Raw genomic sequence first — 27,528 nt, 5'->3', positions numbered from 1 at the left:
CTGGGCCCGTGCCACCCGTGCCTGCCGGGCCCCGGGACCCTCAGCGCAGGGTGGGTGCCACCCCGCCTGCCCCACGCCTTGGCCACCAGCTTGGGGCCCCCGGGGAGAGTCTCACCCCCGCCGCCAGGAGGGGATCCGGCTGCTGGGCTCAGCTCCCTGTGGGCATTGCTGAGGAGCAAGGAGCCCGTGATGCGTGCTGGGGACCTCTTGGTCCTCTCTCTGCAGGGTCAGGTTAGTCCAGCACTGGGGGCACCATCCGGGCTCCTTACAGGATCCCAGGGCAGGAATACAAATCATAACATAGAATAAGGCAGGGCCTGGTCTGTGCCGGGGCCGAGAGGTGGTGTAGAAAAAGGTGAGGTGAGGAGCTCACATGGATGTTTGGCCCTGTGCTGCTTGGGCCATGGTGAGCTCAGGCCACATGGCCAGGTCTGCAGGGCCAGGAGCTGCCCCCACGTCTCCCTGCCCGGCCCCCGCCAGGCTGGCCGCCCCGCTGGCGCTGTTCTCTGCGGTCTGAAGGTCACGCTGCTGCGCAGTGAGGGCGGTGAAGAAACACGGATCCCTCCAGCGCGCTGGCACTCAGCAGCACTCTGAAGCCACCAGACACAATGTTTTGGGGTCTCCTTTCTCTCCTCCTCTTTGCCATGGCCAGCGGAACCCCCATTGGGGACCAGGATGAAGACATCCAAGTGCAGGAGAATTTTGATGCTGAGCGGGTAACAGCGGCTTGCGGTCCCTGGATGTTGGGGGTAGTAGGGATGGGAGAAAGCTATTTCATTTTTCTCTAGCAAGAAGGATGACATTTCCCATAATGGGCAGTGCAGGGCTGGTGCTGGCAGCGCAGATCTCCCTGGGTGCTGGTCTGGGGGGGATTCAGCCCTTGGGATGGCCTCACCCCAGCAAACACACAGGCACGCAGATGAATCCCAGTCTGTTCATCTGTCCAGACTAAGAGCTGTGGCAGGGCACACCAGAAGCCCCAGAATGTGTGTGGGATGCAGCCTGCCTGGGGGGGTCTCCTGCAGGCACCTCTGTCCCCTGCCCAGCTCTGCGTACCCAACGTGCATGTGAGTCCAGGCTCCGCTGGGGCACATGGTGGGTACCGGCCCCCCTTCCTGGTGAACAGGAGACACAGAGACACTGCCCTGGGCTTGGGGACCCCACTCTGTTCCCAGGGACTGCCTGTCCCGCACGCAAAAAGTGACAGAAGTGGAGGGGAGAAGGGGCCAGTACCCTGCTCAGTGGTAAGCACACATGGGCAACAGGAGTCCAGCTCTGACTTCCCCAGCAGTTTGGCGTGAAGCTGCTGTAAAGCTGGGACATCTTGGCTGCCACCTCTTCTGACAGACAGCTCTCGAACACTGTCAGGGATCCAAGCACAGAAGCCTGGGAAGCTGTGGGAGATGGGTGACCACTGAGTTGGAAATCCTGCTGAGTGCTGATCACCTTCCTACAACAGCTCTGGCCCCAGCACCTTGCGCCGTAGCTCACCAGTTGGTTTCTTGGTCATGAATATTTCAGCTCTGCAGAAAGCCATGGGATATCCTACCTTGGTGGAGGAGGCGTGTGGCAGATATGTCCCTTTCTTTTCCCCACAGATGTATGGGAAGTGGTATGATGTAGCCATTGGCACCACCTGCAAGTGGATGAAGAACTACAAGGAGAAGTTCAACATGGGCACGCTGGTGCTGGGCCCTGGCCCCAGTGCCGACCAGATCAGCACAATCAGCACCAGGTTGCGGTACGAGCAGTGCTGTGGGTGCTCAGGGACGTCAGGGGTCCTGTGCCATGGGCAATCTGGTTGCTTCAGGCACAATTTTCGCAAGATAAATAGGAAAAGAGATGACCTGAAGCTGTTTATTCTTTTCCTCCTTCCTCCAGGCAAGGTGACTGCACTCACATCTCGGGAGAGTACCAGAAAACCAGCACCCCTGGCAAATACACCTACTATAATCCCAGTAAGTTGGGCTCACTGCTGGCCTGCTGGGCCCTAAGAGCTGCTATGTGGTCACAGGATGTGAACCAGTGCCAGGCCTCAAAGGATGCAGCTGGTGGCTGGGGAAGTGGTTCAGGGGAGCAGGGCTCAAGGAGAGGAAGCTGCTCCATAGTGTGGGTTATTTCCAGACAAGGAAGCAGGGAGCAGGGTCTTAGGAAAACCGTTTCAGAGCTGCCTGCGTAGGTACAGGACTATGAGATATTCCAGCAGATCTGTCTCATCCCCAGGGTCCCAATCTGGGACAGGCTCCCACCAGCCACATTTAAGGAGCATTGATAGTATCTCAGCTGTCTGCAAACTTTGGATTCCAGTCCCCTCAACTAGTAAGAGGCTGGTGAGGTGAAAGAGTGTCAGGGTTGTGCCTGCTTCAGTAACTGCCTCCTAATAATCTCATAATTTCCTGAATTAGCTGCCTGATTTCACCCCCCAGCTCTGGCAGTGTCGTCTATACCTGTTCCTTCCTGAGGGGCAGGAATGATGTCCCCTGTATTGCTGTCTCACCTAGAATGGGATGTGTCTATCAAGTCCTATGTGCTTCGCACCAACTACGAAGAATACGCAGTCATTCTGATGAAGAAGACAAGTAGTTATGGTCCAAGCACCACACTGAAGCTGTACGGTAGGTCTGGCTATGGCACTGTGGGCAAGTAGGCCTTTAGGTGGGCTCAGTAACACCATTCTTTGCTTGGCTTTGAGGGACTTGAGGGTGGCTTTGGAGGTGGTGCCTTGAGTCAGCTCATCTTTGACACCAAAGAAGTTGAGTTTTGTGGCTCCGTTTAGAGCCACATCACACAATTCGAACCAGAGTGTTATTTGGGATGAACAAGATTTGCCTGGGAGACCCAGACCCTGAAGTGGCGGGAGATGCTGTCTTTCATGACTGGGAGACATTTAAACAATGTTATCCAAGCCCTTGACCAACTGTGGTCAAGAATAATGGAGGAGAGGTTGGGTAGGACTTGTACTGGGCCTGCAGCTGCCTGGGCTCTGCAGGTCTGTGGCTGCTGGGTGCTCCATACAGACTCTCGCCACTGCTGACCCTGCTGACAGCCCGTTCCTTGCCCTTGCCAGGGAGAAGCCCAGAGCTGCGGGAGGACCTCATCGAGGCCTTCCGGCAGCTGGCTCTGGAGATGGGCATCCCTGCGGACTCCATCTTCATCCTGGCCAACAAAGGTAATGCATGCAAGGCATGTGCCTCTTCTGCTGCCTGCGTCCCCGACGTGATGGTGTGCTGAGGCTGCTCCTTCTTGGTCTGCAAGGCTGGGGAGAAGAAGGGAGGGCCAGGACGGAGGGAGGAGAGATGACAGCTTTGTTGGGATGGGGTAGAAAGGGGACCACCCCTCTCAAGCTGCTGATCTTCTCTCCTGTCATCTGGGCCAGGTGAATGTGTCCCCCAGGAGACTGCCACTGCCCCCGAGGTGAGTGCTTCAGCCAGGACCTCCTGGAATTAATTAAGGATGGAAGTGGGCTTTGCCTGCAAGGACAGGGCACAGGCTGCTAGGACAGGGGTCCCAGGTGCATCAGGTGTTGCTAGGGCTCACTTCCAAGCAGAAAGCAATGTCCCTTTCCTACTCTGATTCTTTTGTAGGGTAGAAGTTGCAGCACATGAAGCCTGGTGTCTCTGTACCCTTTGCCCGCTCCTGAGTGCCCCAGCTGGGCTGAAGACTCCCCTCCACAGTGGGGGAGGCAGCTCATTGCCCTACTAATGCTCCAGCTGCAGTCATCCAGCACGTCCCAGTCTTGTAGTGTTGAGTTTAAAAGGTTTTTCAAGAGGGGATGGGACTTCATAGGAGAAACAGTCCAGTTGAGGGTAGATATAACATCTGCAGGACGCACCACCCTGTGTCAGTGGGAGCAGAGGCATGTCCTCAGCCCGGCACAGGGCATGGCCGGGGCACTTTGAGTGTCTTTACCCAAAATGCATGATTCTGGCCCCTGTCTGGGTTGAGCACAGGGCTCAGAAGGCCATGAGTGACCCCAGGCCGATGAATGGAGATGTATGGGGGCACTGGGGGAGCTTGTCACCAGAGGCAGAAGGGCAGGCAGGGCTGACAGCGGCTCTGTGCTTCTTCCTCCCGGAGCAGAGGGCGCGGAGAGCAGTGCTGCCACCTGAGGAGGGCTCAGCCGCGGGACCCTTGCCCCCATACGTTGGCAACAAGGAAGGTGGGTCCTGGCAGAGGGGCTGTGGCGGGCATCCCTGCGCCCCCTTCGCCTGCCACAGCCCGTGTTGTGCTCACCTGCAGATGCGTGCCGGCTGAGCCGGGACCCCGGGCCCTGCAGCGGGATGCTCTCCCGCTTCTTCTACAACGTCTCTTCCATGGCCTGCGAGACCTTCCTCTATGGTGGCTGCCTGGGCAATGGCAACAACTTCTACTCGGAGAAGGGGTGCTTGCAGGCATGCCGGACTGAGGGTGAGCAGGCATGGGGCTGGGAAGGGGGTGAAGGGATGCGGAGGGCGGGTGAGGTGAGGCCTTCACTCCAGCCCCAGAGGGGACTGCGTGCAACCCCGAGCCCTGTGTGTCCACGGGGGTCCTGGTCCTGCTGGCCTGCCGCAGCCCCCTCTCCCTGCAGCTGCCTGCAGGCTGCCCATCGTCCAGGGGCCCTGCCAGAAGCCAGTGCTGCGCTGGGCCTTCGATGCGGCCCAGGGCAAGTGCATCAAGTTCAGCTACGGAGGCTGCAAGGGCAATGGGAACCAGTTCTACTCGGAGAAGGAGTGCAAGGAGTACTGCGGGGCTCCTCCACTGGCAGGTATGGCACAGCAGTGTGTCGGGGGCTGGGGCAGCAAGCGGGCGGGCGCTGCCTGCACATCTTGTCTGCTCCAGACTGCACCCGGGAGCACTGGGTCTGCCTGCAGCTGGGGTGGGTCTGTCCTGGGTCCGGTCCTCTGACGGACCGAGGAAAAGATCATCAATCTACAGACAGCATCACACATGGGGAATGTGTGTATGGGCTGCAGATGCACCAAGGCTGGGGTTGAACTTTAAAATGCTTGTGATAACAGGGGGAAAGGCCCCGGGGAGGCCAGAGTGCAGCGGGGAGCAGTGGATATGGCAGAAGTGTCAGTGGGAATAGCAGCTGAAAAATTCGAAGGGGTGAAGGGACCCTGACACCAAATAGAGACTCTGGGTGCACCCAGAGTGTGCCCTCCATGCGATGCCCTCCAGAGCCTCCAGATCTAGTCAGCACGAGGGTTTCCATATTGAAACCCTTTTGGAGAATCAAGAGGCCTGCTCAGCCCCCAGGACGGATGGACAAGCATTCTCGTTTTCAGCAGTGTAGCAGGGGAGATCTTCCTGCAGAGGGGAGTGAGCTCGGGGACGTTCAGCCACAGCCCTGGATGAGCCTGATTCTGATAACGGCAAGCTAGGGTGGGAGCCCAGCAGATGGGGAATGGGGACAAAGTAACGGGTCTCAGGGCAGAACCCATCTTTTATTATCTTGTCACCAGTACAAAGTGTATTAATGCCACTGTGGTGGGACATGAAGTGACATCCCTGGACAGCAAAGGGATGTGCGGAGAGCCCAGACTGCTTCCCTTATCACTGACAGCAGGGACAGAGTGACAAAGCGGGAAGCATCAACCATTGCCACCTGTCTGTGGGGCATGGCGGGGTGTGAGGATGGGGTCTGTGGGTCTGCCTGTCATACTGCACACTGCTCTGCTTGCAGAGGATGAGGAGTTTCTGCGTCTGTCGCACTGATGTGGTTAGAAGACGAGCACCGAGCACTGGAACCAGGGCCTCGCATGAGCTCCTGGTGGTGCAGGAGATGTCTTCAACAGTAAATGTCTCTAAAGTAACCAACAAGCCTGGTGTCCATCTCAGAGCCGGCGACGAGCTGGGCTCTAGGAGCGGCAGAGGATGCTGTTGAGTCCTCGCTGGCCTCCCCTTTGGTGTCTGTCCTGGCGGGGCTGCTGGCTGCTGTCCGCTGAGCCCCTGTCCCTGCCTCAGCCCTGCTGACCACCACCTGCACGGTGCTGGGGTGCTAACCCAGGGTCTCTGATGTCCTGCTGGGTGGGGGCAGGCGGGAAGGAAGCAGCAAGGGGGGACAGGCACCCACTCCTCCCTGAGGGCGAGTAATCCGTGCTGCATCACATGGATGGGGCGCGGTGGGACCACGGGTTTGTGGTGAGGCTCTCTCCCTGCACGGTCCCTGAGCCTCATCCTTGGTGGGTGTGAAGAGACGTGGCTGCCTCCGTCCCTGCGGGTTGTGCCCTCCCCAGGACACCGGGGGCCCTGGCGCACGGGACGGGGTGCTCACAGCCCAGAGCCTTGCCGGCACCCCTGGGCCTCAGCTGGGCACCGGAGATGGGGGGCACGGGGCGGGGGGCTGCTGGCTCCCGGGAGGGACGGGGAGCGATCCCGGGGCGGGATGAGGGTGCGGCAGGGGTTGTGGGAGAGGACTGGGGGGGGAGAGCGGAGGGGGGGGGGCTCGGGAGGGGGCCGTGGGGCTCGGGGGTCGCAGGGGACCCCGGGGGGGGTCACAGGAGGGGACTGCGGGGGCGCGGGGTGTCGCAGGGAGGCGGGGGGGGGGGGCGCAGGGCAGGACTAAAGGCCCCGCAGTGGTCGGGGGGGGCTCGGAGGGTGACGGAGGAGCGTGAGGGGTTATGGGGGCCGCGGGGGGGGGGCGGTGTCCGCGGGGGTCCCGCTGAGCGTGGGGCCACCCCCCCCCCGCGGGCACGGGGCCGCCCCGCCCCGCCCCGCCCCCCCGGCCTCGCTGGCCCCCGCCGGCCTCCGTAGCCGGCGCCGCGCGCGCCCGGTCCCTGGCGGCGAGGCGGAAGAGGCAAGATGGCGGCGGCGGGAGCCCCGCGCCCGGCCCCGAGCCACGGCGCCCGGCGGGGCTGAGCCGCGGCCCGGCGCCCCCCCCCCAGCCCCTTGCGGGGGCCGCCCGCCCCCCTCCCGTCCCCCGCCCGCCTCCTCCCGTTCCCTGCCCGCCGCTCCGCGCCGTGCCCCGCCGCCCGCCCCGGGCCATGCCCGGTTAGCGCCCCCAGCCCGGCTCACGGCGGGGCCCGGCCGAGCCCCTTCCCCGCCGCGTCGCCCCCCGGGCCGGGCCGGGTCGGGCCGGGCCGCGCAGCTCCGCCCCGCCGAGCCCGGGCCGCCCCTCATGGCCGGAGCGGCCCTGCCCGAGCTCTGAGGGACCCGCGCCCCCCCGAGCCGTGCCCGTCCCTCCCGTCCCGTCCCGTCCCTATGCCCCCCCCGGGGCCGCCCTGCCCCTGAGCCCCGGCGCGGCGGCCCTTTTCCCGGCGGCGGTGGCGGCGGAGGCGCGGGAGCGGAACGATGTTCTCGGCCCTGAAGAAGCTGGTGGGCTCGGACCAGGCTGCGGTCAGAGACAAGAACATCCCCGCGGGGCTGCAGTCCATGAACCAGGCTCTGCAGAGGAGGTTTGCCAAGGGAGTCCAGTATAACAGTGAGTCGGAGCCCGGCCCCGGGGCCTGGCGGGGGGCAGAGCCGGCCCGGGGGGGGGGGCAGCCCCGCGGGGCCGCCCCGTCCGCGGCCGGGGCCCCCGGTGGCGCTGTTGGCGTGTGGCGGTGCTTTTGCCGGTAGTCGGCCGAAAGCCGAGCTTGCCAGTTAAATGTCAGAGCGTGCAGAGCTGGGGGGAGAGGAAGGACGGCAAACTTGTGTGTGTCTGCGTGGCACTTGGGAGCCTGCGGTGGCCTCAGGCAGCAGGAGGTGTCCTGAACGGCTGCGTGCCTAACGCTGACTGGGGCACGGGAGGGAGTTCTTCGCAAATCGGTTACTGTCAGTTAAAGTAGCAGGAGCGTGTGGGTGACCTTCCCTGCAGCCCGGGATAATGGTATTTATAATTAAGCTGTAGTGGCTATATGATAAGGGTCTGTTGAAAAGCTCTGCGCTGCCAGACTTTAATAAAAGGTGAGTGGTGTATGCCTTTATGTGCCCTTGGTAAATAATTTCATTCTGATTATGTTTCTGCAACTGATATACTTGCTTTTTTCTCAGGAAACATTTTTCAGAATTCTTCCCTTTCAGTATTGAAGCTCAGGGTTTCGTTTTTTTCTGCTGAAGCTCAGTAAAGGTTGTTCTTAACACAGTATTGCAGGAAGGCACCGTAAGTATGTGAAACACATCCCAAAGTAACAATAGTGAGACGGGGACAGTAGTTATGTCACCCCCGCTGAAAACAGAGCTGCGTCCACAGAGCACTGCGAGTATCAGCTCGTCTGCGGGAATGGGCACGCTCTGGAGTCAGGCTGCAAGAAGCTGAGAGAGTGGCAGTTTGGAATGAGACTGCTTTGTAAGTGTGGCACTGGTTAATTTCTGAGCAGGCACACGTGACGGAGGAATAGAATTTGTGCTGTATCTTAATTTGAAATTGTAAAATTTCAAGGAAGGGAGAGATTAGCACGTCAAGAGTTTGGTGTGTTGTTTTTTTTAGTGTTGTCACTATTGACTATGCTTTTAGTCTGATATGTTTTGGAAGCTCTCAGCTATGCTGGGGAGAGCATTTGCTGCATTTACCCAGAACACATCTGGTAGATATTCCAGAAGCCCTTAACTTCGAAAGTGAGTGTCTTAGCAAACAACTGTGAATATGACAAGAAGCACACGTTGTTAAGGGACATAATTCTAGTGAGAGATGGGGGGTGAAGATGAAACTATTGCACCTTGGCGTACAGCACTGCACCGTTCAAAGCATGCCTGGAGATCTGGTTAAAGGCTATTGATCTCTGCAGAGGCTTAGCAGAGCCCACAGACCAGAACATATCCTTGTGCTTCAGTGGGAAATGTTTGAGACCGGGTTGCTTGTATCAACTTGTGAATTACGTAGGAGAAAGGAGCTGATGTTTCAACAGCAAACATTTGTGCAGCATGCGGTACAGATCAGCTGCATCCTGCTGGCACAACAGTGAAAAGGGACAGCTCTTCGTTAGGTGTTGACAAACTGCACTGCCACCTAACCTTAGTGGATGTGTACCTGCTTGTCATTAATACAGCAGGGCCAAAAATGCAAACAGCTAAGCTGCCAGCTGTAGCTTTGTTTCTTTTTGTCTCATTACCAAAAGCCTCTGGAAAGCTTTTTCTTTTGAGCATGGTCTTGTCAAGATTTGTGTCCTAATTACTGCTTTTATATCAAGAATAAAACTGCATCTTTCTGTCCCTGCCTTAAGGGAAGCTTTCCAATCTCCATAGTAACTCTTCCCCGTATTACGGTTATATAATGTTTGTAGGAGATACGGGCAGGGTTATGAAAGAGTTTCGAAGCACCCTCAGAGCCATGGCACTGGATAAGTAGGGTGGGTTCCAGGGTGGCGAGGGTATGGGCGTTGCAAGGGCCATTGCCAAGTGAAGGGGAGAGCTGCATATCCTTTCTGTTATCAATGCTCCTTTCTTAGGAAGCCTGTGAAATTGAGCAGAGGGGGGTACAAAATTCATTTTGTAGCCATCTTTAACACAGGTCTTTAAAACTCTTCCTTTTCCCTGGAATTGCATAACCCTAAACCAAAGGGTGCAGTCAACGACTGGTTCTGCAGAAATATTTCCTTGTTTTCATAGTCCACTACTGATCGTGCAGTGTAGCCCATTTACTTACCAGAAATATAAATGTGCTGAAAATGCTCGCTGATAAAGTGGCAGCAAATGGCTGGGACGTGGGCCTTGTCACGTGGCTTTTGATGCCGCTCTCCTCTGGGATTTGGGGCGGGCAGGGCTGTGCCAGCTTTCGTGGCTGTCAAGTACATTTCATAACCAAACAGCCCCAGTCAACAGATTTGCGTTGATGGTCTCCCTCCCACTCAGGTAAGTTTTCAAAAGGAGGAAAGTTGCCGAGTGGGTAGGTTTAAATTTCTGGTGAGAGCAAAGGCCACTAACAGCCCTCGGCAGCAATCGCTTGCTCTGCATGGGGCACCCTAATTTGAAACAAAAGTGTTTTCATACGTCATTCCCGGCATACACTCCTTATTGGCTCTTTTTATCGTCTGGATGGAGCTTTTCTGTTTTTACGTACGGTAGCCCAAATAACACCAGAGTTCCCTAAGGTACAGAGAAATTAGGAAAATGATGTGGGTCTGTACCAATTTTGATTTTAATGGCTTGGCTGTTTATGTGAGATTGTGGTTCCCAGCACGGGGAACCAATCTTTGCAAAGACTTGCTCTTTTTTTCCTGGTGGGGCTAGCTTCCCACTTGGACCAGGGCTGCTGCTGTTCGGCGAGCCGTGCTGGCCCCAGGAGAGCAGCACAGGCCTGAGTGAACAGGCTCGGTGTAGAGAGGCAGAGGTGGATCTCGTTCCTTTGGAAGCGGTGCTGGTTTAAACAAATTACAAGACAAATTACAGAAGGAAGTACCAGCTCCAGGTTGCTCAACCATGGAAGCTGACATAAGGCAGTGCTGGCCGAAGAAGGGTGCAATGAGTGGCTCTGGCTGGGCTCCATGGATGAGAAGACTTCCTGGGAGCTGCAGACTGATGACTGGTGACAGGGGACGTGGAAGTGCTGTGTTTTCAGTCCGGTGGTCCCATCCCCCACAACACAGTACACCTTCTGCTCTGGGCTTTATTCTGAAAGCTGTGTCTAGCGTGCCACCCGACAAAACCCACCGCCGTGTGTGCCTGGAGCCCAGGCTGCTGTCCGCCCCGTGGGCATCGCTCTGGCCTAAACGTGCAGCGGTGCTCAACTACCGTAGGCAGTAGCTCCAAGAATTCCCCTGGTCCCTCCTCTTATTACTTGCCTGTCTAAAACGTGCTTTAAAAGACAAAACTTACTGAGTATGGTGCATCCTTACTGTGAGCGCTGGAGCCCTTACTTCCTTTGTGTTGTTTCAGAGTAGTACTTCCCAACTTCCAATTGTAGTTTTGTTAAATATTTTCACTTGGTACTGCTTCCAAAAGAAAGACCTTCCCTCTTCCAGCTGCTTCCCACCTTCTCATGTTTTTTTTTCCTGTTGCTGTCACAGGTGTTTGTGTAACACGTGGGAAACTTGCTTTGACTGCTGTCTGGCCTGTTCTCCCCGGGAGCTGTGCTTGGGGGTGTCTGTAGATCATGTCTGCTGCTTTTGGCGGCAGACCCAGCTTGTAGTGTTCAAATTACAGCCTTGTAGTCACGGCCTCAAGCATCTTCATGAGAATAAGGTTATGACCCTTCATACAGGGCTTATTAGCAGAGAGATTCAGGGGTTTTTGCTCTGGGATCTGAAGTCCTTAGCTGTTGCAGCATACTGAAGGAATACGGGCAGTGCTGAGAATTCCCCATTCCCAGTCCTGAGTCGGTCTGTGACCTGTTCCCTGGGCCCGTGTCCTTGCTGCTCTGCTTCCGTTTCCCCATTTGCACAACAGAAATCCCTGTATTTTTCCTGACACAGTGACAAAGTGAATGAGAAGTGATCCGTTCAGTTTTTTCTTCACGTGTTTATCTATTCCCCATCCCTACCCTTTTTCCCACAGATAATTCTGCTGTCTTTGCTAACAAGCCTGTGGCTGCTTGCAGTAAGTACGGATTTAACTAGAAATCAAAATAAGGTAGCAACTGCGTACGTCCCACAGGTAACAGTACTAACCTCACCCATAATTGCTGGTCTTGTCACATTCAGACCCAGCCTGGGCCTGTGGTTTGCCTGGCTGGCTGTGCCCTGAAGCTCGTTCAGCTCTTCCTGACTTGCAGATGTCTGTCATTGAGCAGAGCTGCCCCATCCAAAGTCTCAGATACTGATTTTGTTTTGCTGAAAATGGTCTGTACGACCTGCCTTCTTCCTGTTTTATTTTTAAAGACTTCTCCAATTGTGAGAACCAAACAAATGAACAAAAACCGGTGAAAACTAACGCACTGTGTAGGAGGAAAGAGATCCTAACGCAGAAAATACTGAACCTGAAAAGGGCCGTTGGACATGTTCAAATGGAGCATGTGCTGCTACAGGCACCCGAAGCTGATCTCAGTGTAGCTGCTGGGGGGTGAGGGTGATCTCCTTGCCCCCCCAACCACGCCGGCGCTGCTCCTACTGCTCCTGCAGCTGTGCCCTTAAGCTAGAGGAGAAAACCGAGCGTGCTGAAAATGGATAATGTGGGGGTTGGTTTTCAGCCAGTTCGGTTTCTTGAGCCAACTCAACAATGGCTGCGTAAGTAATAGCGTTGGCAGTAGGAAAAGTGGGGAGCTGGGGATTACCCCTTCTGGAGAAGAGCTCACAGCTGAGACATCCGTGGGTGGTCCTGAAAGCGCACCTTGAGAGCAGCCTGACTGAGGAAGGCTCTGCTTGTCCCCTCAAACTCACCGTGTCAGTGGCTCGTGCTGTGCTTTATAGAGGAATCTGAATTTTTAAATCTCTCTCTAAGGTAGGCAGGGAGAGCATTTTGAAAGGTTCAGGTTCTAAAGGGGACAAACGATCTTATTCTTTGTGTGGCATGAACTTGCTGCATTTTGTTAATTAAGCAATATCGAAGGAATCCTCCTTTGGTTGTTTCCCCATCTGTAAGCAGGAAACAAAAACCCACGCAGGGCAATGGGAAATGCAGGAAATGGTTTGTTGTCTCTACAGAGATGCTCTGGTACCTGTAAACGAAGTCATTCTATAAATACTGCGTTCTTTGTGTCTTTATTACCCTTTTGCTGTTTTAATAAGTAACTTTGTAAAAGAATAAACAGCAACACCTCTTAGTGGGTGGCAGCAGAACAGCAGCCGAAGCCCGGCAGAACTGCAGCACAGAATTTCCCCAGGCAAACCTCTTCCACAGACTTGGTACATGTTGTCTGTTTTACCAGGCACCGTTACTCTTCAGCTTGTCTCTGAAATGCCTGCAGTAACTCCTGAGTTACAACAGAAGGCAGCCTTCAGTCTGAGATTCCCTTGCCCAAGTGATGACGCACAACCTAATGCTAATCACCCGAATATGCCGTTAGATGTCTCCGAGCGGCCCGTTTCCCGGTGGATGATGGCTCCTGTGTATCAGATGCAAGCATAAAAATTCTGGTCCTGTTCAAGTCAGCTTATGCTTCTCAACAGGCTTGTGGTGACCACTTAAAGCAAAGATGGTATTTAAAAACAGAAGTCCCGTGATGTAATAGAAGATCTAGAAAACAGCGTAGTCCATTTTCAGATCGAACAAGATAACGTTAGGGTCGCCTCTGGGAAGTGGGTGGTGTTAAGTGCTGAAGCAGTTGCTTTGCTGGGCTGCGTACAGGTTGTGGTAGCAGTACAGGCGATGCTCTCTGCAGATGGGTTGTTTTCCCTGCAGCAAGACGAGATAATTTGGACGCTTCCTTTGCTCAGGGTGGGCTTGAATGCGTTTTGCATGGACAGACGCTCCTTGCAGCAGGCAGGGGCGTGCGGCATGCTAGGTCAGCCTGGTGGCCTAGGCAGCTGGGCCTGAGGCAGGCCACTGGAAGTGGGGCTCTTCTGATGTACCCGAGGCCACGGTTTTTAAGAATGCCTTTGCTGAGTGCCATCAGCACGTTTGTGCCTTAAAAATGGTTAAGACCTAGCTCCTGCCATAGAGGCCCTTCCTCTGCCACAGAGGGGACCAACAGAGATTCAGTTTTTCTTGGTTTTATTTCTGTTATTGAAGCTGATTTATGTCCCCAGAGTGGTGTGCTTGTTCTGCTTCAGCCTAGCTTGTTTCTAGTGCATGTAAAGTAGATTTATTGTGATCTGATTTGATTCAAACTGTGGCCATCAACAGAGGCAGCTTGATGAATTTCTCGGTGGCGGTTTCAGGTAAGATCCCTGTGTCGTTAACTGCCTCGTCCCTTTGGCAGAGGTTGTCAAGGCTTGCCTCCTCCTCAGAGCTGGGCTGGGCTGTGAGCTGGAGCAGCGACACACAGGCTCGTTCCGCTCCTCCTGGAAAAGGGGATGTTGCACCAGTGCAGGGAAGCTGGGGATAGCTGAAAGCAGTGGTGGTCGGGCTCAGCAGAAGCTTCCTCTCAGCTCTCCTACAGCATCCACAAGAACTTTTGCACCAGTGCCCGGGTGCAGACTGACACCTCTGGACAGGGGACCCTGCCTAACTCAGCTCAGCTAAGAACTGATCCTTGGGCTTTTGGTGACTTGGGGCAACTGGCTCTAGGAAGTGATTATTTCTGCGAGGAATGGGCAGTGTTTAAGGAGAAATGTGAATGGCAGAGGAGGTAATTGAAGAAGCAACCTGACATAAAAGGCTTGCAAAGAGAGAGGGTATGAGGGAGGGCTGGGTACAGGTAAAAAAATGCAGGAGGGTAAAAAGAGCAGCGACTGAGCTAGCTGAAGTTGTGCAGACTCTGAAGTTTCAATCTTGGTGTTGGTTCTTTTTGCTGAGCTAGTGTGAGTCGCTGAATAAACGCTAATTTTAATGACAGAGTCTCATGGTTTTTAACAAAACCCATCATGCCTGTGTAATATGGGAGAACTAATTACATCTGAATAATGCTTGCAAAAAGTTAACATGCTCTTCACAGCATTCTTTGATTTGCTTTTAATCAACTTTATTTATCTGCTTGCTCTTTTCCCCAGTGAAAATTGTTATCCGAGGGGACAGGAACACTGGGAAAACCACACTCTGGCACCGACTGCAGGGGAAGAAATTTATTGAGGAATATATTCCAACTCAGGAGATCCAAGTCACCAGCATCCACTGGAATTACAAAAGTAAGATGAAAGGGGGCGGAAGGAGTGACTGTCATGGGACAGTGGGTCTGTGTCTTGGGGGCAGAAATTCCACTGCGGCCTTATTTGCTTCTTCTGTGTCTGCTTGGGAGATAAAGTGAGCTCTCATCAATCGTATTTTAACTTATTATTCACAGTTTCTCAGTCATATTTTCAATAATTTTAATCAAACTGTGTAAGAGGTAAAAAATAGACCTTCGAAAGTTGCAACTCTAGGAAGTTTTTTAGTAGGTGATCCAAAAGATTCGAAGTATTTGTGATATGCTTGACTTGCTAATGAAAACAGGTTTATTATGAAAATCTGTCTCTGAGGCTAAACCTGCTTGGTGTTACATTGTCGTGTACGAGTGAAGAGCTTGATGTAAACTAGTCTTTCACTGATTAAAATGTAAAGAGTATCCCTTAACTGGTGATGATGATGTTTTAAAAATGGTTGGAGTACTAATAGCTCTAGGCTGACTTACTGAAGCACGGAAGTATCTTACCAGTAGCTTTTTTGAGAGATGAGCTGTGATTTTTTTTTTATTTTTTTTCCCATCTGCTCTGGCAATGTAAAGTGGCTCTGAAAGCCCTGCATCTAGCCTGGAGAAGACACTGCAGGCACTGAAATTGCAACACACTATGGTTCCAGAGGGTGTTAAAGTCCAGCTTTTAGATTCCTGATCAAAAATGCCACAGCCTTGGGGCATGCGCTACTGACTAAGCATGAACTTGCTCTGTAAGACTGATTTTGCTTTGAAAAAAAAAAGTCAGCAGTTAGTTTACTATCAGATATAGTCCATCCACACCACTTCGCCTTTTTTTCTGAAGCAGTTGCTCTGTCTCCTTATACATAAAATAAAAGCACACAGTTGAGGCGCACAACATCAGGTGCTTTGTCTAATTTACCAATAAAATTTGTGCTTGCTGGATGATGCCATCGTGCCAAAGTCTCTTGTTAATGATCGTGGAGCCCCAGGGTGTGTTGACAGGCCATCTGCCTAGGGATGTTACTCTCACAATCCCTATTGGCTTTGTAGGTTTTGGTGCGAGGAGAGAAGGTCGATGCTGCTGTTGTATGTTTACAGGGAGCTGGTAACTGCAGTTCTGGAGATCCTCATGCTCTTGTGAAGACAGGCTTCCACATGAGTCAGCACTTCTTGACACAGGTGGAAAAGGTTTATAAGGATAGTGTAGTGCTTTTACGTGGAAAGGTTATAGTAGCAGGGGATCATAGGGATGGCTTCTGCGAGAAGAATCCAGGAGCTGCCCCATGTTAGGTAAGGGGGCCGCTGCTGCCCAGAGCCAAGCCAATAAGCGATGTTGTTTGTGCCTCTGAGAGAGCACATTTACGAAAGGGGAAAAAAAAAAACCAAAAAACTACTGCAGAACAGTAGCTGGGAGAGAGAGGAGAGCAAGGAGAAACAGCCTTGCAGACACCAAGGTCAGTGCAGAAGGAGGGCAGGAGGTGCTCCAGGCGCTGGAGCAGAAGTCTCCTGCGGCCTGTGGAGAGAACCACGGTGAGGCAGGCTGTCCCCCTGCAGCCTGTGGTGTACCATGGTGTAGAGCAGGTTTCCACACTGCAGCCTGTGGAGGAGACCACAGTGGAGCAGGTGGATGTGGCCTGGAGGAGGCTGCAGCCTGCAGAGGAACCCTGCCGGAACAGATTCTGGGCCGGAGCTGCAGCCCGTGGAGAGGAGCCCATGCAGGAGCAGGGGGCCTGGGGGGAGCTGCCGCCTGTGGGGGACCCGTGCTGGAGCAGTTTGTTCCTGATGGATGGAGCCCGTGGTACGGCCCCATATTGGAGCAGTTCTTGAAGAGCTGCTGCCTGTGGGAAGCCCACGCAGGATCAGTTTGGGAAGGACGGCATCCCATGGGAGGGACCCCATGCTGGAGCAGGGTGGCGCTCGCCTCAGTGGGCTGACCTCCCTATGGTTGGGGCCGAGCCTGAGGCTCTGGACCACACCAGGAAGATCCTGAGGAAAAAGCTTGGATATATGGGGAAAAAAGGGCATATTGAGAGATTGTAGTTGTATTTGTGCACAGCCAGTGCTCCTCTCCACAGGGTTTTTTGGCCCTGTGTGTTGGTATGTACATACAGACCCACGGGTGTGGGTCACAGGTAGGTCCATGGGCCTGTCCCTAGGAGAAATGACTGCCACGCTACACCCGTATTGCTCAGTGTGTAAGGTATCGATGGTGCTGGCCTGCTGTGGGGGAAGAAAAGGGATGGAGTAAGTGCTTTTGTAGGGCTGGTGCTCTGGGAAGGACCCCTCAGTCCTTTACCCTCCACTTGTTCAGGGCAGCAGCTATTTAGGAGCTGTTTCGGGTAGGATATGTCTGTCGTTCACAATACTGTGCTCACTTTGCTGTAGGGGCTACAAAAGGTAGTGTAAACCAGTTGGCTTTGGGGGATGAGACCTTGTTGCTCTCTACAACTACCTGAAAGGAAGGTGTGGGGAGCTGGGGGTCGGCCTCTGCTCACAGGTAACCAGTGATAGGACTGGAGGGAATGGCCTCAAGTTGTGCCAGGAGAGGTTCAGGTTGGAATTCAGGAGACATTTCCTCTCAGAAAGAGCGGTCAGGCATTGGGATGGGTTGCCCAGGGGGGTGGTGGTGTCACCGTCCCTGGGGGTGTTTAAGGAAAGGTTGGACGTGGTGCTTGGGGACATGGCTTAGTGGGTGACATTGGTGGTAGGGTGATGGTTGGACCAGATGATCTCGGAGGGCTTTTCCAACCTGAATGATTCTATGATTCTACGAGAGTGATTGAGAAGGAGCGGCAGAGACTAAGTGCTATAGACTGACCGCAACCCCCGTTCCCCTGCACCGCTCAGGGGGAGGAGGTGTTTTTGGTTTCTTTCCTTTGTTTCTCACTTCTCTAGCTTGTTAGTAATGGGCAATAAATTTTACCATCTCCCTACTCTGAGTCTGTTTTGCCCATCATGATAACTGTTTAGCGATCTCCCCGTCCTTATCTCAACCCTTGAGCCATTTGCATCGTATTTTTCTCCCCCTTTCCCTTTGAGGAGGGGGAGTGAGAGAGCGGCTGTGGGGGAGCTCAGCTGTCCACCCAAGTAAAACCACCACAGGTGGATAGCTGCACTCTGCCTTGGGTGGGGGAGAAAAACAGGTCCTTGCTCAGTCCAGTGGTGGTTTTCTCTCACATTCAGGATCTGATGTTGAGCTAAGCCTGATGTCACAGGTGTTTAGATTCTTTGGTGGGGACCCGCTGTATGGCCATGCTCCAAAGGTGTGTTGGTTAGCTTCTGCATTTCTTCCTAAAAGTACCTTTATTTTGGGTACCACGTTATGGATGTTCTGCCTATCAGCTCTTGCAAGGTGTTGACAGATCTGCGGTGTTCATGCAGTGGTGTCCTCCATCTGCATCGGGATGTCTGGCATACTGCGTTTCAGCTGTGCCATCCTTCCCCCACGCTCGTACTCTTCTCTTCCAGCATATCAATCCATTGGTTATTGATGTGTGAATGTAGAGCTTATGAATTGTTTGGATGATGGAAGCTATCTCTAAAATCAAAATTGCTTTAGCCTAAATAGACTTAGACCAGACTAAGACACGGAATACCTCATTTTTAGATGTCTAAGTCTAAAGATTGCACTGAATGTTAATTGTGGTTTTCTGCGTTATCACAGGTAAAACCCTCTGAATTTTAATTTCCTCTCCAACCAATGTCAGTAATACATGTACTGTTTGTAAACACAGCTTTTGATTTCTAAGAGGCTTATTCATGCCTAATTCTTTTTGTGTTTGTGAACAGTTACATGCAAAAAGATGTTTGAAGGCTGCTCCTTGTATAGAAAGATCCATTCATCTTATATGTTTCTGCATATTTTAGGGACTGTATCGCCTTTTAATGAGCTGAGACTTACGCACTGGCTTTTTCAACATGGATGTGATCCCAGGGTAGAAAGCAGCTACACGTGAGGATGGCGTTTACTGTCAGTTGGTAACCGCAGGTGTATTTGTCATTTCTAGTTCTTAATTCTAGCATTTATGGGATACATCTTTATAGAGCTTCCTGGTTAGATTTGGCAGCAGTGCGTACATATGGCAATGGACTTTTCTCAAGGCCAAGTGTTGTCAAGCTGCTGCAATTTGCTGGAAGACTGTACATGAGATTGTGCCTTTCGTTTGTGTTTCTTTCACTTGATAAAACACCATATTATTTTTTACTAATAATTTCCAGTAGGAAATTCAATACTGACCTTAATACTTGTAAAAATAACCTCCTTTTTAAAAAAATGCGCAAGATATGTTTCCTGCTCAGAGAACTTTCCATCCAAGATAGGTGATGTGCGCACTCTGAGAGATTGGCTCAGATCTAATTACTGACCTGTTAGCTAAGTTAATCTGTAGAGGAAAAATACAGTTTGTTTTTCCTGTGATCGTGCTCTTAAGCTACCTTGAATAAACATTATGAGGTAGTTGGCAGCAAATATTTACGGATGTTAATTATATCACTGTCAAATATTCAAGGATTCTTACAATGCTTGTTCCTACTTGGGGTGAACCAAATCACTTTTCTGTGCCAGTTGTATCTGTTATGGAATTTTTTGTATCCAAGTAAGGAATTACCATTCCCGAGTCTAACGTATGCTTTTTTAGGGTATGGTAGTCATTAATTTTATTCTCCTTTTGTCAGCCTCAAAAAGGGAGTCCGAAATAAAAATTAGAAAATGCTTTTGTTCCAATACTTTGAGTGCTTTATAGATGGGTGCGTGGAATTGCAGAGTTGCTCTGCTCCGTAGGATTTGTGATCCAAAGAATATGAAATGAGTCATGTAATTGCGTGAGAGTAAATATGAACCCACCCGTAAAGCAATGATTCTTATTTTTAAATAAACACTTGCAATCGGAGTCTTCTCACCTCTTCACCATTTTCTGGGTGAACAGTGCCTTAACGTGCCACTGGCTACGAAGTACTTAGCGAAATAGCAACTGAGTAGAGATATTTTTTAAGTGTTTTGCTCTATGGTTCGTGCTAATCCAAGTTATAGAATTAAAATGATGCATTGGCACTCTTTTTCCTGCGACATGCCTTCAGAATCCATTAGGGTGAAATGCTGCTCCTACTGCTGTGTGAGTCATAAAAAAGTCAGCACAGCAGCACTAAAGTAATTATCCTCTTGTGTGTTCAGGATAATCAGGAATGAAGCTGGTGATGAAAAGGAAGAACTTACTGGCTACTGGCCAGCAGAAGCACTGGTGCTAACAGGAAACAACAACAACAACAAACATGGAAAACAATTTTTTTGCATCTTGTGTAGTTAGTTTCTTAGCTAAGTTCTGCACTTCCCCTCAGATAAAAGGGTATAGAGAGATCTTTCCTAGTCAAACAGTTCAACTCCTCAGCTCTCTAGGAGTGCTGCTGCTCAGCAGGATTTCAGTACTGGGGAAATTACTCACCAAGAGAACATAACTGAGGGTACATTGGTGTTAGGATAAGGAGGTGGGGTTCTCTGGAGCTTGGGAGCAAAGTCCCAGTACTAGGTACCAGGCCTAGGAGAGCACTGTGTGGCACCCCAATGGCCTATTTTGGAATGGGGTTCCAACTTCTCGGGAGAAACCTCTTCTTAGTGCTTATGTGCTGCTGCATGTGGAGCTACTGGAAAGATCAAACTGCCTTCTGGATGCCTGCTGCGCCCCTGAAAGGTTTGCCGCCTGAGAAGGGAAAGCATGTTCAGTCCCTTTGCAGAATGTCTTGACTGTTGAAAGGCACCAAGACTGGTCGGTCTGTCTGTCTGTCCCTCATTCTTCTGGGGCAGCAGCAGCACTGCCAGTCCCAGCTGTCAGGTATGAATCTGGGGGCAGAACTCAAATAGGTGATATGTGCCTGAGCACCTGCTGCCTGACTGCACACCCTGCACGCACCGTGGCCTCGGGCATGCCGTGTCCCGGTGAGAGCGCCCTGCCGCACAGTCTGGGGTGTAAGAGCTGCTCGTACAGCTGGGCGAGTAATGGCGAGCGTTTGGACTTGAGCCCTACCCGATTTGGTGATTTGTAGAAATATACAGGGACAGACTGAATTTGGGGAGTGTTATGGTTTGGGCAGAGGCTGTGAGGCTGCAGGCTGCTGTATGCCTGTTGTGTTTTTGGCCCCATCTGGGCCTGTGGTGCTCTGGCTGGGCTGACCCTGGGTACGTCTCCTCATCTTGTGCCCCACTCCTTGCTAGCAAATGGGAAGGTGAGTGAGAATTGCTATGAGGAAAAAGAGAGGCTAATTGAGCTTTATACATAAAAGTAAGAAGGGATGTTTCTCCAGAAGCAGAGGATCAAGCTTTACAATCATTCAAAATCTGTATTTACAATATTTTGAAACATTTAAGTTAAGCCAACAGTGAATTCTGTAGGGGAAATGTTTCCCAGCTGGACAGTGGCACTTAGCTAAGTTCTCTTGCCATGCTATGAGATTATTTTCTGCTCTCAGATGTTATCATCTTCATGTTCCACTGCTTTAAGTTCAGAGCTGCTCCAAGTCCAACCTTTGCTTTGTAGCATTTCCAAAAGTAACTGCATTGTGGAACTTTGTGAAGATCAGACTGCTTATTCAGATTCAATATATATTTCTAACCAAAGCTACCCATCCCTCATGCCAACTGAAAGTTTAACTGCTAGCTGTCAGTACTGGCCACAGTGTCTTTCTAGTGAGAATTTTGTTTGTCTTGCTTCAGATTTTAGCAACTCAAATCTACCTTGCTATTATTTACTGATTTTAGCAGTTTTGCGTCTTAACAAGCTGCAGGAATACCTTATTTTTCATAGAGTGCAACTTGAAATTTGCAGGGAGAATGGATTTCTGTGGCTGCCGGACTGCCTGCACTCTTTGTAATATTTATGTGAAAATGGCCTTAGTAAGATGGATTTTCTTGAAATGTGTGTATTCCTTTGTTTTTCAGCTGTATGCCTTGCTTTCAGGCCAGAAGTTATTCAAATTAAATTTATATCTTTTCTGAAAAAACGTGAGAACCTCTGTATGTTATGAAAAAAATGCATATGAAATATTTATAACACATTTTAAATCTCTGATAAAATGCAAAGGAAATCTATCATACGAGTAAGAATCTTTAAGAAGTTCTTTAGATAACACAGTATTGGATTACAGCCCGTTCCTTCAAAAGTGGGCCTTGTGTTAGTTGTGTTTAGGTTTTCTTTTAACTCAATAATTACTTTTCTTTTGACTTTGATCTGCTACTTTGACAGTACTGGTTTTGGGTTAGACAATGTGTGGTAAGGGTCGAGTGTTGTTCATTTTGCTGAAACCGATTTTTTTGACGCTGTCTTTTTTTTTGTGCTTTTAGCCACTGATGATATTGTTAAAGTTGAAGTATGGGATGTAGTTGACAAAGGTAAGATTTATAAGTTCTTTTCTATTGGAGATTCAGTGTTTTTTCTCAATTTTAACGAAGAATTTATATGGAATCACAAGTACCATTTACTTCTAATTTATTTAGAAAAAGGTGTGTATTTATTTTTTTGAAGTACATTGATCTTACTTCCTGGAAAAATATGGAAGGGAAAGAAGAGTCTCCTATGCTAGAGCCCATTATTTGCAATTTGAACTTCAGATAAAATGCAGTATTTAGAAGCAGTCGATTCATGTGCTGTGTAACAGATGAAATAGCCGCCTGCTTAGTGTAATCAGACTCTGAATTTTACTATAAACTTCATCTTCTCTCCTTTATAGTTATATATATATATATATATATTTATACACAGGTACTGAATTCTTTGTTCTGTTTATAAAATTCTTGCCAAGCTGCTTTTGTAAAGGAATGGTATTGTTAAATTGGTAAAATGTTACCTGCAGTGAATAATGTATGCAGGAGGGAAGGATGAAAGAGAAACTGATTACTTAAATCTGTCCTAAATGCTTAGCCAAGGAAAGTGTTAAGATGTATAAAATGTGTTTTTTATTAGTTTTCAATTTTTGCTAGTGTATAAAGTTCTATTTTCTTAAATAAATAAATGGTAGACATATGTGAAGGCACAATCCGAATGCAATGGAATCTGTTACTAGAATGGGTTGGGAGCTCAGATGTAAATCCTAAAGCCCATTCTGTAGCCTCAAATTCATGTTTTGTTTGGCTTTTGAGAGGTCTCCTGTGCCAGACAGGCTTGTTGTTTAAAGTGTGAGTAGGATCATGAAAGCAGCTTTACAAGTGAGCGTCTTATGCTCTGCAAGTCTGCTGTTTGTGTGTTTCTCTCCCTCAAATTTGTTGACAACAGTGATTGAAATTTAAACTCTTACAGTTTGACTCCTGACACATTCCCTCAGCAGACCTACATCCAAGGTGTTCTACCTCCGAAGTACCACACGTGCAACTTACACATGCATTAACATCAAAAAATAATAGGATGGGTACAATAGGGAGTGGGAAAGGGAGAAAGTAAGTTTTTCATGTTAGCTAAATGATACTGAAAAGAGCAAAAACAAACAGGTGATTAAGGTAGCATCTGTAGTTCAGATTCTTAACAGAGCAGAGCCTATAGCTTAAACTTGAGCCAGTAACTTTAAACGAAAACCCTGGGAGCTTTATTGTTTTATTCTTTTAAACCCCGCTCTTTCACAGCGTAGGCAAAAACCTTACTTAAGTCAGAGGTACTGCTGAAGTCAAACTGATTACAAGTTGGCTTTCAGATCCTGGGATAATATGCACAGGGCTGGAATCTAAGCAAAACATCTGTTTTCTCTCAGCCTTGCAACTTTGGTATGAATAGATTGACAGTTAATTTGGGAATCATGTGGTTCCAGCATTTATTTCTGTGAATAGCTTCTCTGAGCAGAGTCATCTTCTAAACTAGAGACTTGTCATTTTTTTGGCAAGATGGATTGGATTTGATATGAGCAGATGTTGATAACAGTCTTCTGGTACTGCATTCATTTCTGGCTGTGGAACGTGTATTAGAAATCTGAAGAGACTCTTTACCTCCACTTTATTTTCAAGATGAAACTCATTCTGTTCAGATCTCTACTTATGGACCACAGATGCTCATTTTTATATTGTTAAATGTACTCAATCAATGTAGTGTAAAACTTCAGACTATCGTGATAGAACAAAATCGAATCCTTTCCCATTGCCGCAGCATTGCAGATTCTTGATAAATGCAACTTCAGGAAAGTGTGCAAGTTAACCATTAAAAACTGGCTCATATCTAAGCTTCATCTAAATGTTATTACATGACATTTTTATTCTTTCTTCTGTATGCTTAGGACAAAAAATCCTCCTGCGTGATGCTTTTGGTGAGAACAATGCCAGTCTAGACAGTAGACTTCTATCCAGTGCCGCTGCAGAATAGTGCTGATGAGAACCAATCCTCCTTTTTTTCCCTTGCCTACAAGACCCAGGCTAACATGCATAGTTAGAGATGTGCAGAACGCTGCATTTATCGGGCTGGATTTTAAACTGCCAGAAGTGCATGCTCTGAGCATGCATTTTGACATGCATTGTTTTCCAGGCTAAATTTTTTTCCACTTTTCCCATCTTGGAACAACTGTTCCTTGTTACAGAAAATTAAGAGAACTCTATTTAAATTTAGATGTTAGAAAACTTGTATTGAAGGCCTGATGTGGGGATGTTGCTAGACTGTCTGTCTAAAGGATGTATCCGTAAACTTCAGTGTTCAACTTCGGTCTTATAATGCAGCTTCAGCTTCTTCTCTGTTATGCAGTGCTGCCATTCTTTGTCTCAGTGTGAATATGTACAGGAGAGTATGGGGAAACTCAGTCAGCTGCACCCTGAAAAGCTTCGTGTACATTTTTGCACTGAGTTAAATGTTGTGGTTTTACCATTTAGCATTTTTCCCAGCGCTTACCAACATTGTGCCTCCCTGTCCTTGTTAGTTCAGCAATGTGCTTTATTTTTTTTTTCCCTCCAGTCTGTGTTAGGAATGCAGGAAGTAGCACTGTTGGTCCTGCCTGGCTGATGAATGGTGGTGAATCGGTGGCATTTGTTTAGCATAAAGATGTTAATTTGCAAGTAAGGGGAAAAGGTTTGTTGTGAAAGCTTAGAGTCTGTGAGGGCAGTTAATGCATTGAAGCAAGAGAGAATGGCAGTTGTTACACTGGACTGCTTCTCTTACAGTTTTCTTGACTCTTGGATTTTTTTTTTTTAAATGTGCAGACTCATTGGAGTAGTTATCTGCAGCCTGCTGGGTTCTCCATAGGCCTGCTCAGAGAGCTCATTTGTGTAATGATGCAATTTGTTAAACTCTTTAACAAGTAGAGTTTGCCCCCAGCTCTGGATTGTATTGAATTTTATCCAATATGTGTAGTAAATACGGTCTCCTTTGCTGCCCTTGGAAGTAAAAGAACATAGGAAAGATATCTATCAGCAAAAGTCGGTCCTGACTCATCTTTCTGGCTTTGCAGCAAGTTGTGTAACTGCTGCAGGTCGTAAAGCTGTAACAGATCCTGCATGCAAAGAAGTTGCTTGAAATTCTGATGATTCAAGACCAATTCCAATCTTCTATCACGTAACTTCTGCTAGTCTGGTTTCTGCATCTTTTCCCATACTTGAACTGAGGGGATCAAGTCATATTTTTTTTCTGTGCCAGCAGAATAGCATAAACGCTTTCCCCCCCCATATTGGAGACTGATTTCCTCTCCCTTCCCCTTCGCTCTCCTGCCAGGTGTGCTGCAAGAATGGGGAAAGGTCAGAATTAATATTTCTGTTATTTTCTGATATCATTAGATGATGCTGGAGATACAAACATTTTAGAAATATGTATTTTGGAATAATGTACAGAAACATCTCTCCCTGACTGTGGACAGCATTAGTTGGCAAGTTTTACTGAATCCTTGCTATCCTGCAACAAATTTGATGGTACACAGAGGTGCAGAGGCTGTCACATTCTGGCCATGGATCCAGTCTTCTGGTATCCAGAGGAACTGTTCTGTAGACTTAGAGGCACTGCTGGAGGCTTACTTGTTTTTAGCGTTGCTGATAGGCCTGCAAAGAAGGAGCAGTCATTGTGCCAGTTAGAGAAGCTGAGCAATCACCACATGAACACCCTTGTTTGCTAATTGAGGCTCCTAGATCACACATCAATGCAACCTTAAACACAGGACTTTGTTCATATAACCACATGGTCATCTTTGTACATCTGTCTTTACAGCCTCAAGTGGATCTTTTCACTACATACATCATGCCCTTATCTGGCTCATCTTGCAGTTTTGGTTCCAAAAATAGGCACTCTGCTTGAATAAGTACATACATGCGCTTTCCAGCTCTGTTACTCCTTTATAGATGACCTCCTTTACAGCAGTGAGGAGAGTCACGTGTGTTACTCACTCCTCTTGGTACATCTTAGAGCCCTAAGCAGGGAGAGGTGTACAAGTTGTATTCATTCTTAAGCATCAGTCTTAAATATGTTCAAGACAGAAAGACAACTTGGTTGTTAAGGACGAGAGAGATTTGTGAACTATGAAGAGGTCTTAGATGGGTATCTGGTTTCTTGGACTTCTGTTTTAACATGAGAAATCCAGGTCATGGCCAGCACAGTTTGGCAGTAACTAGAGAAGTGGTGATGTTTTGACATTCAGAGAATCTACATGAGTTCCACTGACTTGAAATTAATTAATTCAAGAGGGAAAAGGTATACATGCCCTAGACATCCCACAGCTTCAGTTGCACTGGGAAGAATCAGAACCCATACTTGTATCCTCGAGGGAGATGAACTGCAAGAATGGGGAAAGATTGGAATTAATATTTCTACTACTTTCAGATGGCAAAGTAAGATGATAGTAGGGCTGCAAATATTTTTTAAAATGTCTGCATTTTGCACTGATGTGCAGCAGCATCTCCCAGATGCACCGTCATGGTGTTGGGACTGCGATCTCCTGTATCTTTTAGCTCATGCAGAGTTGATGTGCAAGGCCTGCTGAACATTGTCCCACAGAGTTTTCCATTCAGAAAAATGTCCCAAACTGTTGTTTTCTTAGCTGACGCTAGTTGCTTAACAGCTAACAGGTAACACAGCTGACCAGTATTTACCAAATGTGGGTTGCAAAGTTGTGCAGGAGAAGTGTATCAACTTCATAATTAGCGCTGCCAACCAACGTTGCTTCCAGTAGCCTAACGCTGAATTCAGAGGGGGCGTATCCTGACATCTGTGTGCACGATTCTATACTAGTACCTGGGGAGAGTGTTGGATGGGGTGATTTTTTTCTATCCCAAATTTTCTTCATTTGGGTTTAAGTAGGGAAGCACTACAGAATTAAAACTTTGTATTTCGTAACTACTTTTCCTTGACATGCACGGCAGAAGAAAGAAAGAAACTTTCCCTGTTGTCATGTGCAGTATTTGGCAGAACCATGAATTTTACAATTAGTCAGTTGATAGTTCATTTCATTAGTTGAGTTGAATAGTTAATGGAGGCTGGTTTTGCCCCACATTGCAAAATCTTAAAAGAGATGATGGGAGTGTTTTGTGGGTACATCTGAGCTGCCAAATATTGCTGTTGTCAATGACAGGGTGAATTTCTAGAAATTCTAGTCTCTGCCATACCATTATGATTTAGTTAACTCATCGCTGTTTAGACTGGAGCAAAGTTGATTCAGAAGTACAGTTCTTAATTACTGTCTTTAACATCTGGAAGATATTTGATGTCTGGAAAACATAACTCTAGACTTTGCAGGGTTATTTACTGTGCAGTGCTGTTCATTTGATAAAACTCTGGAAACTGCTGTACGTAACTAATTTAAATAACACCTGGGGGCCAAGGACAGTTTTTTCATGGTGTGTCTACTCTAAATTTCTTCAGCACTAGGTGAGAGAACACGCGCTTGCTCTTGCATATTGAGATTCACAGCAACAGGTAGTGACAACTGTCTACACCAGAAAATCATGTTAGCCAGTGGCCCCTCTGCTGATGCTAGTTACTGGTACGCGGTGTCATCTTCTTTGCCCACTGTGGCCCCGGCCTTTAAGATTTGTAAATGTGATTACAGTG

At 49.3% G+C, this 27,528-nt stretch overlaps 2 protein-coding genes across 4 annotated transcripts in view; both read left to right on the top strand.

Moving 5' to 3' along the window:
- The first annotated feature begins 504 nt into the window (after positions 1 to 504).
- On the top strand, positions 505 to 5,795 carry AMBP (alpha-1-microglobulin/bikunin precursor). The gene is made up of 10 exons (XM_083807624.1): positions 505 to 716; positions 1,599 to 1,741; positions 1,882 to 1,958; positions 2,502 to 2,615; positions 3,068 to 3,169; positions 3,377 to 3,414; positions 4,081 to 4,159; positions 4,240 to 4,407; positions 4,568 to 4,744; positions 5,666 to 5,795. Exons 1-10 carry the CDS (start codon positions 609 to 611, stop codon positions 5,695 to 5,697), a joined length of 1,038 nt encoding a protein of 345 aa, XP_083663750.1. The 5' UTR covers positions 505 to 608; the 3' UTR covers positions 5,698 to 5,795.
- A 1,033-nt stretch (positions 5,796 to 6,828) lies between these two features.
- The window catches only part of RABL6 (RAB, member RAS oncogene family like 6), a 58,450-nt gene continuing 37,750 nt past the window's right edge, over positions 6,829 to 27,528 (top strand). Inside the window, exons 1-3 of one of the 3 annotated variants that reach the window (XM_083807600.1) lie at positions 6,831 to 7,402; positions 14,424 to 14,558; positions 21,876 to 21,923. In XM_083807600.1, the coding sequence (XP_083663726.1) occupies positions 7,273 to 7,402; positions 14,424 to 14,558; positions 21,876 to 21,923 (313 nt within the window). In that variant the 5' untranslated portion in view covers positions 6,831 to 7,272. Of the gene's footprint in view, positions 7,403 to 14,423; positions 14,559 to 21,875; positions 21,924 to 27,528 lie in introns of all 3 variants that reach the window. The other 2 variants (XM_083807602.1, XM_083807601.1) reach the window with 2 other exon arrangements.

This window comes from Anser anser, assembly GCF_964211835.1.
Source record: "Anser anser genome assembly, chromosome: 21".
Taxonomy (NCBI): domain Eukaryota; kingdom Metazoa; phylum Chordata; class Aves; order Anseriformes; family Anatidae; genus Anser; species Anser anser.
The sequence above is the reverse complement of the archived record's forward strand: the minus strand, read 5'-3'. Positions and strand labels throughout refer to the sequence as shown.